The sequence below is a fragment of the Pelodiscus sinensis genome, chromosome 15 (genome assembly GCF_052426305.1).
Source record: "Pelodiscus sinensis isolate ZL-2025 chromosome 15, ASM5242630v1, whole genome shotgun sequence".
Lineage (NCBI taxonomy): Eukaryota > Metazoa > Chordata > Testudines > Trionychidae > Pelodiscus > Pelodiscus sinensis.
In genome coordinates, this window is record NC_143066.1 from 31877969 (window position 1) to 31893893 (window position 15925).

Below are 15925 nucleotides of genomic sequence, written 5' to 3' on the forward strand. Positions count from 1 at the left end.
AGCATGAAGAAGGCAAGGCGCTATTAGGAACACTGGCAGAAAATACCTGAGGAAGAAAGATGGGATGTTGACTAGGAGGTTCCAGTTAATCGCTCTCACTGTAGAAAATTAATGGGTTTGTTCAGTCAGAAGCTCGCCAGCCAAAGTCTTAAGATTCTGTTCCAGAACATGATTGTGAACCAAATCTTGTAGGAGGTTCATATCTCTGGTTCAGACTACAGAGTTTGTCATAATTTGACCTCTGATTTGATTTTTATCTTTCACTTGGAAATTTTAGCTTATTTTTCTCAATCATTGGCGCTGAGTTGCTAGACATGATTTGTATGATGTGAAAGATGTCATAAATTAGTGTAGTTTTGCTTTTATTTCTGTTAACACCTAGAAAATCAAATAACTTGTTTGACGGGTTTTTTTAAAGAATTAGACTCTGATCAATACATTGCTCTTTGAAAAGTATATTTGAACATATGCTACCTTTGGATTTAATTTCAGCTTCTTACCTCCTTTCACAAAAGCTTTCTTGTGAGATAAATATTTCAAAATCTATAAGTACCATTTGTTTGTGCACTACATGTTAGCTGTCTGATGCATAAGATACTGTTCCTCAGGGTACATAAATAGAAGGTCAGCACTAATAAAATGGATAATGCTTGATAAATGGAAGTAAGATTAAGTAGATGAGTTGAATTCTTTATTAGTCATAACCATTTTCAAGTAAGTGATTAGACTGAATAACTGTTTCATAAGGGAAAATGCGTAGGATTTCCTTTCCTGTATTTTAAAATGAAAAGTGATAATGAGAATAATACATTGCATTTATATACTGCTTTACAAAGTTCACGTAATTTATCTCTTAAAACATCAGTCTCCATTAAGAATTATCCCAATTCTACAGATATGAAGATTGACACACAGGATTTAAGTGACTTACCCAAGATCACACAGCAAGTCAATTGTAAAAAATGACTTTAGGACTAGGGGCCTGAGCATGGAATTAGGATTTCCCAAGAGCATACTGCAACAGCATGGTCATTTTTCATAACATAACAGTACTATACAATTGTTTCTCAATAAAAAATATAAAATAAAATAGAAAATATTAGTAGAGGAGATGTAGCATAATAGAACAACTGGAATCCTGTTGTAAAGATACATTTGAGCATCCCTGTTCTGATGGTTATACCCAAATGATCAATAAATGCAATTTCAAAAAACCCTCTGAATTCCCAAATAAGACATATCCTCTGAAGTAGAACTTTTGTCTCAAAAGGACAGAATGTGGTCTTCTCATTCAGTCTGATTAGATTTATCTCTAATAGCAATCCTGCAAGATAGATGTGCTGTTCTACATCGGTAATCATGTGGCACCCAAGAAAGGTGTAAAATTCTTTCATATCTTTGGAAATAAACAATAAAAATTACAGAAATTACTTCTAATTTGTTTTTCAAACCTGAATGTCCCCTGCGTAGAATACATGAGGCACAAATATGTCAGCTACACTATAAAATAGCTTTTGAAAAATCACTTTGATCCATTAATGAATTATCTATGTAAAATATGGTTATTAACATTGAGATATCCAATAGTTTGAGCCAGGGGTGAACATGAGAGCATCTGTGGGCCAGATCTGGCCTGCCAAGTGGGTTGATCTGGCCCATGGCCACCCTGCCACTCCCCTGTCCCTAGGCCAATCGACACCTGTGATCGGGGGCGCGCGCGAAGTCTCCTCCCCAGCCAGAGATGCACGGTGCCTAGAGTGAACCGCCAGCTGTTTTAAACAGGTGGCGGTTCACTCTAGGGTCCATTTTCAGGGTGGGAGCAAGGCAAGAGAGATTTCACATGCTTTCCTGCCCCCAGACTCTGGTTGGCCTGGGTGTGGAGGGAGCTCACAAAGTCTCCTCCCACCGCCAGGGGTGCACGGTGCCTAGAGGAAACTGCCAGATGTTTAGAACAGCTAGTGGTTCTCTCTAAGCACTGGGGGTGGGAGGCAAAGCCTTCACATGCTCCTGCCCCCAGGCTAATCAGGATCTGTGAGGCTACGTCTACACTGGCCCCTTTTCCGGAAGGGGCATGTAAATTTCACTAGTCGTCGTAGGGAAATCCGCGGGGGATTTAAATATCCCCCGCGGCATTTAAATAAAAATGTCCGCCGCTTTTTTCCGGCTTTTAAAAAAGCCGGAAAAGAGCGTCTAGACTGGCCCCGATCCTCCGGAAAAAGTGCCCTTTTCCGGAGGCTCTTATTCCTACTTTGAAGTAGGCACTTTTTAAAAGCCGGAAAAAAGCGGCGGACATTTTTATTTAAATGCCGCGGGGGATATTTAAATCCCCCGCGGATTTCCCTACGACGACTAGTGAAATTTACATGCCCCTTCCGGAAAAGGGGCCAGTGTAGACGTAGCCTGAGTGAGAGGGAGGATCATGGAAGTGTGCAGGCTACACCCCTTCTGCATGGGGCCCTGCCCCCTCTGGGGCGGCCTGGGACTACTTCAAAAATTTGTGAAGTGGTCCCCTTCTAAAATTATTGCCCATTACTGGTTTAATTGGTTTTACCATTATATTTTAAAAAAATGAAATATCCAAAAGCTAATTTTGGTAACAACAACCTAATTTACTATAACGCAACACAAATCTGGAAACTCAGCATTCAAGGTTAAGATCTGTTCTTACCAACTTAAATATCATAGAAGTTTATTTGAATGTATTAAATGTTCAAGGGACTTAGTGACTGCTGCTGTCTTACAACTAATCATTTGAAGTATTTTTTCAAATTTAAATTGTTTTACACAATGTGCACATAAGGAAGCACCTCAACTTCGTAATGTTTTACTGTTGTCACTTTTACAATCTAAAAACACTTTGCCTTTTTTTATCAACTCCTGCTCAGAAAAATTAGTTGAGAGATAAATGAGTAGGAAAAGATGTTTATTAAAAAATGCTGACCAGTTCTTTTTGGGACTAAAAATGTCTGAATTTTGAAGGTTAGATTAGTCACATGATGAGATTAATGAGAATGACCTACATGATTCAAAACTTCTTTTCAAGCAGGCAATCTGATTAGTTATAAACAAAAATATGGAAAAACAGTGTTGATTATATCTGAATAAGTAATGTAAAAATCATAAAGATGATTAAAACCCTTGTAAGAATATTGTGTGGTTTTTTTCCCAGTTTTTGCTCTGCCTTCAGTCTCATACTTCTATTCTTACACAGGGTTGCGGGATCATGCCTTTCTACATCCCTTTCTGCTCCAGAGAACTTTAATAGTGACTGCCTGGGCTTTGGGAGATGGAAATTCAGTGGGGAAAACAAAACAACTATTTTTGTACACCAATTTGCTAATTTAAGGAAAAAATAAAATATATTCAGGTTTTTTGAGGGCAGGAGAGTAGAAATCTTCAGCTCAAAGAATGGAAGTATGAGGCAAGAGAAAACAAAAGCAGGGAAGAAAAACTGTATTTTAAAGGGAGGACCATAGTAGAAGTTTACATTTTTAAAGTGTCAGACCTGGTCTACACAAGGACCTTAATCCAAAATAACACCCCCACAAGTTCAAATTTGTAAAAAGTGCATCCATACTACCAAGCCCATTATTCTGAAATAAGGGCCTATGGAATTCGAACTCTGTACTCCTGCTTTTCATGAGGAATAACACTAATTCTGAACTTCTATGTCCAAAATAACATTTGCGCGGACACTCCAGTTTTGCTAATTTGAAGTAATTGGCCTCCGGGAGGCCTCCCACAGCTCCCCAAAGTATTTCCCAGGGGCACTGGGTCCACGATAGGGTGTACACATTAATGGAGCCTGTCACAGACTAATTTCAATGCTGAAATATTGCAGATAACCATCGCCTTGATCCTGCAGGGATAGCCAAGTGAGCCTATAATGGTCCCTCAGGGTATGTCTACACTACAGCACTAATTCGAACTAACTTAATTCAAATTAGTTAATTAGAAATAAGCTACTTTGAATTAGTGCATCTAGACCTAAAAACTAATTCGAATTAGCATTTTGCTAATTCGAAAAAGCATGTCCACATTGGACCCTGAACCGAAGTTAAGGCTGGCCGGAACCAGTGTCAGCAGGGCATCAGGTTAGAATTTAGGGTGTAGAGCTGCTGCCTCAGGCTAGCCGAGGGCTGTGCTTAAAGGGACCCGACTCCCACCCCAGACAGACAATTCTCAGGGTTCCCCGCTTGCTTGTCGAACTCGATGAGGGACAGCAAAGCAGTCCTAACTTGGAGTGCCCTGAGTGCCCACACTCGGCACATCACAACACTTGGCCATCAGCCCAGCTGTACTTGCTGCAGGCTGCCATCCGGGGGGGTCAATCGGGGGGCTGTCAGGATCCAGGAGGCCCTGCAGGAGAGCTTCCACCCCGAGGAGCCTGCAGAGCCACCCCAGTCCTCCCCATCGGTGGCTCGTGTCCCATTCCTCTCTCACCTCCTTCCACTTACCCTTCCCTAGCCCCCCTTCCTGATGTAAAAAATAAAGGACATGTGTTCAAAAATAGAAACTCTCTTTATTTAACAAAATTGGGGGGGGGGGATTAACCTCTGGGGAGACTGGGAAAAGGAGGGGAGGTGGAAACCTGGGAGGAGGGAGCTGGAAGGGGGAAGCCAGGGGAAGAAAGAGGAGGGGAAGTATAAAACTATGGTATGCCATATTTTCAGTACTGTGTACAGATGTGGTCTCCTCACCTCAAAAAAGATATTTTGGCCTTGGAAAGTGTTCAGAAAAGGGCAACTAAAATGAGTACGGGGTTGGAACAGGTCCCATATGAAGAGAGGCTAAAGAGTCTGGGACTTTTCAGCTTAGAAAAGAGGAGACTTAGGGGGGATATGATAGAGGTATATAAAAGCATTAATGGTGTGGAGACGGTGAATAAGGAAAAGTTCTTCATTAGTTCCCATAATATAAGGACTAGAGGACACCAAATGGAATTAATGGGCAGCAGGTTTAAAACTAATAAAAGAAAGTTCTTCTTCACACAGCACATAATGAACCTGTAGAACTCCTTGCCACAGGAGGCTGTGAAGGCTATAACTATAACAGAGTTTAAAGAGAAGTTAGATAAATTCATGGAGGTTGGGTCCATGGAGTGCTATTAGCCAGGTGGTAGGAACGGTGTTCCTGGCCGCTGCTTGTGGAAGGCTGGAGATGGATGGCATGAGACAAATGGCTTGATCATTGTCTTCGGTCCATCCCCTCCCGGGGTTCCTGGTGGTGGCCGCTGTGACAGACTACTGGGCTAGATGGACCTCTGATCTGACCCAGTATGGCCATTCTTATGTTCTAAGCTCAGGGCTCAGGGTCGGGGGTCTCACTGGAACAACTTGATTTTCATGCAAACCTGCTTCTGGGTTCGCATGTGGCCTTTGGTGGCCAGGCTGGCAGCTATCCTGCCCTAGACGGCTGCATTCCTGTGTCTAGTGTGGAGATCATGGACGTTGGAGGCCTCCCCTCAAACCTCGATGAGGTCCACGATCTCTGCACTAGACCAGGCAAGCGCCCGCCTCTTGTGGCCCCGGGCAGGCTCCTGGGAGCCGCCAGCCTGGTCCTGGAAAGAGGCGGAGGGCTGGGTGGCAGCGGGTGGCTGGCTCATGCAGTGCCAGGTGCAGGGTCTGCTGGCTGGGTGCTGGCAGGCTTGGAACTGGCACAAGCACTATAGCCAGACCGTGCCCCTTTAAGGGCTCCAGGGCCGGGAGGGGGGCAGAAGAGTTTCCCTGGTTTGGCCTAGAGTGGGCACCAGGGCAAGCTGGGAAGGGCTATCCTCCAACTAGTTCGAATTAAGTGGCTACACAGCCCTTAATTCGAACTACTTAATTTGAACTAGGCATTACTCCTCGTAGAATGAGGTTTACCTAGTTCAAATTAAGCGCTCCTCTAGTTCGATTTAAATTCGAACTAGCGGTTTGTACGTATAGCCACTATTAAAGTTAATTCGAACTAACGGCTGCTAGTTCTACTTAACTTTGTAGTGTAGACATACCCTCGGTGTCAATCTGATTTCCTACTGGTATGATTAGACCATGGTGCTGATATGCCTGTGGCTAGAGGCAAAAGGGAAAAGAGCACTGGAGTAGCATGACCAGAAAGACTTGGAAGCAAGAAAACTGCTAAAGACTTCATAAAGCATTTACACTACTTCTGCATCTATATTAACAATTATTTTTTGCAATGTAAAAATATATTCCAAAATTATCTGTACATTTAAAAAGGACACTTTCTGCGGGGGGTTGAAGTCCATTATTCCACAGGATACATTACATCATTCACCAGTGCTGAATGATCCACTTCTTGTGTGCACTGGAGGTACTCTGTTTTGCCTTTTGTCTCACTGCACACCTGAATTTTGCATCAATCAACACTCCAGCCATATCTTTTTCTTAATTATGGCAATCATGACTATAAAATGTAACTTTTTCTCTGATGCCTTTAAAATAAAAAGAAAAGAGATGGAGAAGAAACTTCCAGGACTTTGAATAATTTTTTTTCCTTCAGATATGGGAAATTTCATGGACACAGACCAAGGAAAAACAGTATCGCAAGGACAAGCTGCAGTTCTAGATTTCCTCCACATCATCAGCTATCCCAGACCACAAGTGACTTGGTTTAGAGATGGACACAAGATTATACCGAGTAGCAGAATGTAAGTTGATGTGAAGTTCAAAATAATAATGATGTGAAATCTGACTAATTACATTTGATAACATCATACATTTTAAGCAGACTAATTAAGGTTTAAAGAGAATGAAGTAGTCTAGCTTATACCAAGTTTGAGATAAATGGCGTTTCAAGATTGGCTCTGAAATTCTTAAGTAATTCAACAAAATAATTCATGTGATCTTAATGGTTGTTATACAGCAGCAGGCAGAGGTAATGGAGAATGGTTACTTTCTCTTCCTCCCATTCATTTTCTTGGTGTGCTTCAGAGAAGTGTTAGTCCCTGGATTGTATTTACTTGAATGCACTAATTTAATGAATGCTGGTGTTTACTTATAAGGCTGCATTTTATTTTGAACTCTGCTTGCTGCTATTTTCCTTGACACTAAAACTGTAATCACTGATTATTTCTCTTTATCCTTTTATCCTACCTGCAGTTTTATTTCTGTTAGTCTAATTAGCAGTTCACCCACTCATGGCAAGGTTGCACTGTGATTAGGTAAGCATTTTTTCAAGGTGTACTAGTTTATCCCTTACCTAAGATATTTAAAATGCCAACTTCTATCATTATGCTCAGGATTTATTTACAGCTTTATGTTGTTAATTGCAGCATTTACAATTTTTTGGGGCCCCTGCCTCCTTGTCAAATCTAATAGGGAACTACTGGGTTATCAAAGATTTTTGGTGAACAAGATTTTCTGAAGGATCCAGAAGCTGGTAGCTTATGGTGACAGATAATTTTGTGTTCCAGGTTGGCTGCTGAATGTTAAAGAGTTCTTAGTAGGGAAAAAAGGCTTTTGAGTTTGACTTTTAATTTGGATAGTCATGAGGTACATCTACACAGCAAAGTTATCATATATATAGTAGCCCAATGTCTGTGACTCTGTAATTCTGAAACGCTGGCTGTTCCCTCTGGGTGGCGCTGTTGCCTCCCGCCGTGGCACTTGGCTGACTTTGGGAGCAAGCTGCGCAAGCGGCTGTTTGGGGTCTGCGCTCCCCACGCAGCACGGGGGTAATGGAACTATCCAGGTTTGGGGGATGCCCCCAACATCCATGATCTCTGCACTAGATGGAGGAATGCGTCCATCTATGGTGGGATAGCTGCCAGCTTGGCCACCAAAGGCCACATGCTAACTCAGGAGCAGGTTTGCATGAAAATCAAGTTGGTCTGGCCAGAACCCCAAGCCTGAGCCCTGAGCTTCCCCCTCCCCCTTCTTCCCATTGCTTCCCCCTTACAGCTCCCTCCTTGCAGGTTTCCCTGTCCCCTCTCCCACTACCGTTACTCCTCGCACTAATGGGGGTTTAAAAATGGCGGCTCCCGGTGAGATGCAAATGAAGCCCTGGATATTTAAATCCCGGGCTTCATTTGCAACTTCGAATGACTACATTAACCACCCTAGTTCGAACTAGGGTGGTAGTGTAGACATACTCTTTGATAGGAGAATGAGTCTTGTGGATAAGGGAGAAGCAGTGGATGTGGTATACCTAGACTTTAGTAAGGCGTTTGATACGGTCTCGCATGATATTCTTTTCAATAAACTAGGCAAATACTACGTAGATGGGGCTACTATAAGGTGGGTGCATAACTGGCTGGATAACCATACTCAGGGTATGTCTACACTACCACCCTAGTTCGAACTAGGGTGGTTAATGTAGGCAACCGGAGTTGCAAATGAAGCCTGGGATTTGAATTTCCCGGGCTTCATTTGCATATTGCCGGGCACCGCCATTTTTAAATGTCCACTAGTTCGGACTCCGTGCCCGCGGCTACACGTGGCACGAACTAGGTAGTTCGGATTAGGCTTCCTATTCCGAACTGCCGTTACTCCTCGTGGAATGAGGTGTACCGGTAGTTCGGAATAGGAAGCCTAATCCGAACTACCTAGGTCGTGCCGTGTGTAGCCGCGGGCACGAAGTCCGAACTAGCGGACATTTAAAAATGGCGGCGCCCGGCAATATGCAAATGAAGCCCGGGACATTCAAATCCCGGGCTTCATTTGCAACTCCGGTTGCCTACATTAACCACCCTAGTTTGAACTATGGTGGTAGTGTAGACACCCTGAGAGAGTAGTTATTAATGGTTCACAATCCTGCTGGAAAGGTATAACAAGTGGGGTTCCGCAGGGGTCTGTTTTGGGACTGGCTCTGTTCAATATCTTCATCAACAATTTAGATATTGGCATAGAAAGTATGCTTATTAAGTTTGCGGATGATACCAAGCTGGGAGGGGTTGCGACTAATCTGGAGGATAGGGTCATAATTCAAAATGATCTGGACAAATTGGAGAAATGGTCTGAGATAAACAGGATGAAGTTTAATAAAGACAAATGAAAAGTGCTCCACTTAAGAAGGAACAATCAGTTTCACACATACAGAATGGGAAGCGACTGTCTAGGAAGGAGTACGGCAGAAAGGGATCTAGGAGTTATAGTGGACCACAAGCTAAATATGAGTCAAAAGTGTGACGCTGTTGCAAAAAAAGCAATCATGATTCTAGGATGCATTAACAGGTGTGTTGTGAGCAAGACACTAGAAGTCATTCTTCCGCTGTACTCTGCAAAGATTAGGCCTCTGTTGGAGTATTTTGTCCAGTTCTGGGCACCATATTTCAAGAAAGATGTGGAGAAGTTGGAGAAGGTCCAGAGAAGAGCAACAAGAATGATTAAAGGTCTAGCGAATATAACCTATAAAGGAAGAATTGGGCTCATTTAGTTTGGAAAAGAGAAGATTGAGAGGGGACATGATATCTAAAAGGTATTTCAGGTATCTAAAAGGGTGTCACAAGGAGGAGGGAGAAAACTTATTCTTCCTGGCCTCTGAGGATAGAACAAGAAGCAATGGACTTAAACTGCAGCAAGGGAGGTTTAGGTTGGACATTAGGAAAAAGTTCCTCTTATCTGTGAGGAATATATTCATTGACTCCTTCCAAGATACAAAGCTTGTTTTACAGTGCTGGCAACAAGCCAAACAAAAGAGCTACAAGCGGTTTTTAAACGTCTTTGCAGGAGATCAAGCACATGTTTGGGAACTGTTTTCAGAGAAGAGATTGACACAAGCAGACTCCTGTTTGAGTGTCTGAAGAAGCAAGGCCTTTGCAGGGTGGGATGGGAGAGGGTTATGTAAGATAGATATGCAGGCTGGCTGGCTGTTGTTTTCAAATCAAATTTCTCTTTCCTTATGCTGTTTCCAACTGAAGATAAAACTTTGATTTAAGAAGGTTGCTTCACATCCCTGTGTTAACTAGTGGTCCTACAAGCTCCTGCCAGAAAGAACTGCAGGTATCTAACCTAGTCAGACCTGTTGGGTAAGTGTGGTGTATACCCAGGGTCCTGCAGCCCAGGATCTGGCCTAGGAGTGTGAGAATCACAGGTTGCTACCTTGAGAGAAGTGAAGACATGAAATCTGCAACCTGAGGGGTGTGCCGTTGGAAGCTAGAGGCACAGCTAGCTCTGTAATGGTGACAAATGTGTAGTGCCTCCCCTATGGAGACTGAACTACTTGCCCCTGAGCAAGAGTTTTCTGAGCCACTGCCTTCCTGTTTGAAATCAAGTTCTATCGATTTAACTGAATCATTTTTTCAACCCTTTGTGTGGATGCTTTTAAATTGCTTTGGGTGACATGTATTCCTAAATTGATACAGATCACTTTATATCCTATTTATGAGTATTTAGAGAAGGAGGTTGCGCTCTCCCCGCCCCCACAACTAAATCAATCAGCCAGTCAGTCAGCTACAATATCTCCCATTTGACAACATTAAACTTTAATCAGGCCTGTGATGGGTATTAAGGGTGTGACCATCCCCTCCCACCCGGAAGGGGGGTTCAGAGAACCCACCGCCTGACTTGGGTCTGGTTCTTTGGTCCCCTGCCCTTCGGGACAGGTCTTCGGGTGCGATCTGCCTCTCCCGAATCGGGAGGGAGTGTTCAGCGAACCCGTGAGTCCCCCTATAAAAGGGTTGAGTAGGGTCCACAGCCCTGAAGTCTAGCCCATACCCAGGGCGGGGTCCAGAAAAAGTATCTGGTAGCTGGGTTAGGTTTCTGGCTTACTGGCGTGGCCGTGAACCCTTGGGGTAGATGTGGGTGGGGGAAGGGGGACCACTTGCACGATGGACGGGGGTTATTCCTGCCCATGCGCTCTCCCGCTGAGCCGGAGGCCGAGATTGCCCCAACCAGCGATGGCGGCGGCCGTGGGGGGACGGGGCCTCCCCCTCGGCAGTGCGGACCCCCGTGGGTCCGTCAAAAGGCCGAAGAAACATTCAGGGTATGTCTACGTTGCAATTAAAACCCATGACGGGCCCTTGCCAGCTAACTTGGGCTTGCAGGCCTCACTCTAGGGGCCATTTAATGGTGGTGTAGAGATTTTGCTCAGGCTGCAGCTCAAGCTGTGAGACCCACCCACCTCACAGATTCCTAGAAGTCAGTCTCTACTCCAAGCCCAAACGTTTATACCACATTTAAATAGCCCCTTAGCTCAAGCCCCATGAGTGTGAGGCACCTGGCGTGGGCCAAACTCAGGTGTCAAATTGTGGTGTAAACATTTTCTCAGTGCACGAACTGGAGAGACCATAGAGGGTTATTCCATGCTGAAACATCTTATCACTATTCCAAAGAGAAAGCTGGGACTAATTTTTTTCACTGTGATGCCATTTAAGAAAACCATTTGCTCAAAAACCTGTTGGAACAAGTTCTTATTTACATGAAGGCTCCTCTGCTGTTTTGGCAGTGTAAAGTGGACTTAAAAGTAAGCAAACTTTAAAGTTATACACTCTTTAAGGTTCCTTTATAGTTCCAGGATGCTGTAAATGGGTGTTGGTATGAATGAGAGTCAGGCCAACTGGGAACATAGGGATAACTACCATAATTCTGTAGTATTTACATCACTGTAATGGAAATTCAGGAGAGTGTACAGGCTTTGTCATTATTGTATGAACTTAAAAGATCAAAATTAAGAATAATTATTCAAAAATATGAATTCTTCAGTAGTTGGTAAGAAACTGTCATTTAATTTTCCATTATTAGAATTGCAGTGGCGCTGACACTGCAGTGTTAAAGCAGCTAATTGGTTTTTTAAACTGATATTTAAATTTTCATTTTTTCCTTGACAGAGTGTTAATGTTTCAGTTGTGCCTGTTTAGCATTCTAATATTAATTTGTTTCTAGAAAACTCAGATTGCAGAAGGTATTGCACTGTCAATTTCTGGCATCACTTTATTATTTTGGAGGTATTTTATAAATACACTGAATAGGACTGGCTTTTGTCTTATTTTCGTCTAATATTAACTTCACATCTTAGTATGGTCTCTAGTTGTAACAGATGCTTCTTAAATTCTGAATAAACAAATATAATAAACCAATTTCTTACTTGTTTCTCAATCATTAGCTGAAAATTGTCAGTTGTTTAGATTGGAGAAAAAAATACATTGATCCAATGGATAAATTACTGTCTCTTCTTCCACAAGTGAAAAGTCGTGATGGTAATCCTGCTGTGTAAGGCTATGCTACACTGCACACTTATTTTGAAATAAGCTGTTCTGGAAGAAATACTCTGAAATAGCTTATTTCGAAATAGCATGTCTACAGTACAGCGAAGCTTCGAAATTAATCCGAGGCAGGCTTCCTTAATGTGGACGTGCTAACTCAAATTAGAGCCCCAGGAGGCCCTGAGGAGTAGTTACTTTGAATGGTCCAGGGGGGGAACTACTTGAAAATAACAGCCATTGCACGAATGAAATAATGGAATTGCTGTGTAGACGCTCACATTGTTATTTCAGAATAACACCTGTTATTATGAAATAGTGCTGCTGTGTAACACATCACTGTAACTCAAAATATGATACGCAATTTGAGCTACGTAAATTGCCTATCTTATTTCAATGCAATTTAGAAATAGCTTATTCTCCTTCGAGTGATGTCCCCGTGGATGCTCCACATTAGGTGCTGGGCTTGCCCCGGCACCGCAGGACGGAGATGTTTAAAGCTATAGTCAGCTGGACCGCGCATACGTGGGGGGGGGGGGCGTCTCGCGGCATTCACGGTCTTCCGTGCTGCGCGATCCGGTCTCAACCAGTTCCTCTTCAGCCGCCTCAGGCTGCAGTTGGAGCAATCATCTCCCCTTCTTATTCAACCTTTTTGTGAGAAAAAAAACCAACAGTTATAATTCCTCAGTTCTTTTTATAATAATTCTCTATAGTTATATCTGTTGATGTTCCTGTAAAAAAAAAGTTTTTTCCTCTTAGCATATTCCGTTAGTCCCACTTTCCTTCGCTTCCCTGTTATATCTTATACATAGTTGAAAAAAAAAAGAGAGGGGAAAAGAAGAAAGAAAGAGCTGCGCAGCAAGGCAAGGAGCAGCATTGAGATCCATGATGCCGGGCTCCCCTGGTTTTAAAAAATGCTCCCTATGTAAGGATTCTGCCTGCCTCAGATGGCTAGGCCGTGTGCATCCGCTGTCTTGGTGAGAGCCATGTACCGCAAAAATGCGTACACTGCTCAAAACTTACAGCCAGGGCCTGCCAAGACCGCGAAATGAGGCTCCGGATGATCCTCTTCAATAAGGTGCTCCAGCCACCTTGCCAGCCTCCCCAACCCAGCCTGTGCACCAGCCTCAGAAACGGAGTGCCTCCTCTCCGTCTAGGGCTCCTCCTAAGAGACCCAGACCCTCGCCGAGTAGATCTCTGTCTTTAACTTCTCATGGCAGAACTACCTCAAAATCTAACTTAAGACACTTCGGTTTCAAGCATTTGTCCTGCCTCGAAACCGTCTAAAAGTGTGCCCCCGGCATCTCACCATGCCGCTGAAACTTCTCCAGCAGCCAAGTCACCCTCAGCACCGAAGTCATCGGCACCGACTCTGCCAACGGCACCGCAGGCACACTCGGCACCGCTACGTGCCATGTCCATTTTTTTGTCTTCCTCTTCAGGGGACCCAATAACTTCGGCACAGGAGCAGACAGCACTGGGCTCGGTGCGTGACCATTTGGCACCCTCCCGAACTTGGGATGGAACGCCGGCACCGGCACCAGCCCAAGAGCGTGCAGCTGCCAAAGCACATGCAATGATGCACCATTTTCGTAGCCCATCTCCGGTCTCACTGTCGCCTATATTTTCGCCATCTCCATCCCCACCATCAAGTAGGGTATCACCATGGCTTTCCAGAAGATATACCCCTCCTGACAGACTTCCATCTGCATTTCTGACGCCTCCTTGTAGCCAGACAGGAACCCCCCTTGTAACATCCATTTTTGCTTGCCTGGAGCATACAGGGCACACAGAGCAGAAGGCCCAGGCTGTGTGACCGTGAATGGCTGTAAACAGAGATATGCCAATTGCTGACTAAGAGGCTGCCAAGGAGTGCCCTTGACTTAACCCATATTGATATGAACACACAGCCGTCCGTGGGGGGAGGAATCTCTCGCCCAATAAAAAAATATCTAGTACTCACAATTTAGTTATCTCTCTTGCAAGTGTAAATTAAGTTGAAACTTGCTTGTAAGAACTGGTGCCACAAAACGGACCAGTACAATTTGGCATCTTAAGATAAGAAAGAGGATACGGGCCCCCAGGGGTATAAAGATGGATCCAGCAGCACATTTACTCTGAGCGTCAATCTACCATCTATCTGCTGGTCGGGTTAGGTGTTTGATCTCCCGAGGTTCCAAGGGGACGCCCACCTCGTATTCGTCTTTCCTAGGAATTGAGAGACCGGCCCTGGCCTGACACACTGGAGTCGAGAGGCACAGAAAGGGGTAAAAATTGTACCTGGATGTGGTCCTTTTTCTTAAGTGTACAGATAGACTTAGAGCTCTTTAAAGATTAAGCTGTCACTTGGTACCATTATTTCTATTTTCTATCTTTATTTTCTTTGTAACTATTTTTAAAATCTGTATTTGCTAACAGTTAAGAAAGAGAACAATAGCCATTGTAACCATGTGCTTTTATAAGTCTTTTTAATAAACCTGTAACTGTTTAAGTTTTTAACCTGACTCCTTCAGTTGCTGTAATAGAACCAAGCACAATTTAAAAGAACTTCAGCTGGTCATAAGGGACAGGTATAGGAAGAGCTTGGGCGTTTGGATCTGTGTCACTCCCAGGTGACAGGTCCATTGGGGCACCTCTCAGTCTTTCCCTAAGGCTGCCCACTGCGAAGGAATCTTGCATTCTAGCAGCTAAAATCTGAGGTGTAATAAGCTCTTCCTATAAAGGGGCGTTTGTTGGCCTGCTGGCTACCCTCTGCGATGGGACCCCGGTCCTAGCAGTAAAGACACGGACGTTAAACCTTTTCTCGGAAACACACACACACACTGCCCTGACCATCGGCTGACACTCCTAGACATCATTGAGTGTCTCCTCGTCTCTTCTCTGCTTCGCCTTCACCACTCAGGCATAGATCATACTCCCCTCCTCCGTCTCTTTGCTCGAGAAGGTCATCTTCATGCTACGATTATACCGTGCATCGTCGTTATGTGCGTTCTCCATTGTGCTCTTCCTACTATTACTGGGATCATTGTCACCATTCCCTCTATCATAGGGACTTCTCACCTCATCATCACGGTGGTCATTATTCACCCAAATCGCCTCCACGTTCCATAACGGTCTGTTCCTCCTCTAGACACTTCCCACACTCTGTCCCACCACCTTCTGCTCGGGACTCGTCACCTCGTCATTCATCGCCTCTCCTCCAAGACCAACAGCCTCAGGTTACCTCAGAGTCACATCTCCCTGTAGTATCTCCCACTGATCAGTCCTCTTCTCCTGATGACATAGTCATTCCTGGAGACATCTCGCCACCAGATGACTTGAGACAGTTTCAAGATCTTTTTAAGAGGGTAGCAGTCTCTCAAGAAATCCAACTCACTGAGGCTAAGGACAAACAACACTGTGTCTTGAAAAATTTGCAGACAACCCCTTCTACTAAATTAGCCATACCTTTGGATGAGGCTATCTTGGAGGTTGCTAACGAACTTTGGCAGACTCCTGCCTCTGTCTCCCTCACTAACAAGTGGGCTGATAAGAATTATTTTGTGCCTCCAAAGGGATCAGAATTTTTGTTCTCCCACCCTCATTCCAAATCTCTGGTACTCGATGCAGCCCAGCAACGAGCCAAAGCTCCTCAGTACAAACCAAACATGTCTGACAAAGACTCAAAAAGACTCAATTTGTTTGGGAGGAAAGTATACACCTCATCGACTTTGCTCCTTAGAATCGCTAATTACTTAGCGCATTTATCAAATCATAATTTCAATAATTATGCAAAGCTCACGG

The 15925-nt window shown here is 44.0% G+C and overlaps 1 protein-coding gene across 9 annotated transcripts in view; it reads left to right on the forward strand.

The window, feature by feature from the left end:
- The window catches only part of SDK1 (sidekick cell adhesion molecule 1), an 844750-nt gene that overhangs the window by 352159 nt on the left and 476666 nt on the right, over positions 1-15925 (forward strand). For all 9 annotated transcript variants that reach the window (XM_089769286.1, XM_075899625.2, XM_089769291.1 and 6 more), the window contains one exon: positions 6505-6652. In XM_089769286.1, the coding sequence (XP_089625412.1) occupies positions 6505-6652 (148 nt within the window). The remainder of the gene's footprint in view (positions 1-6504; positions 6653-15925) is intronic.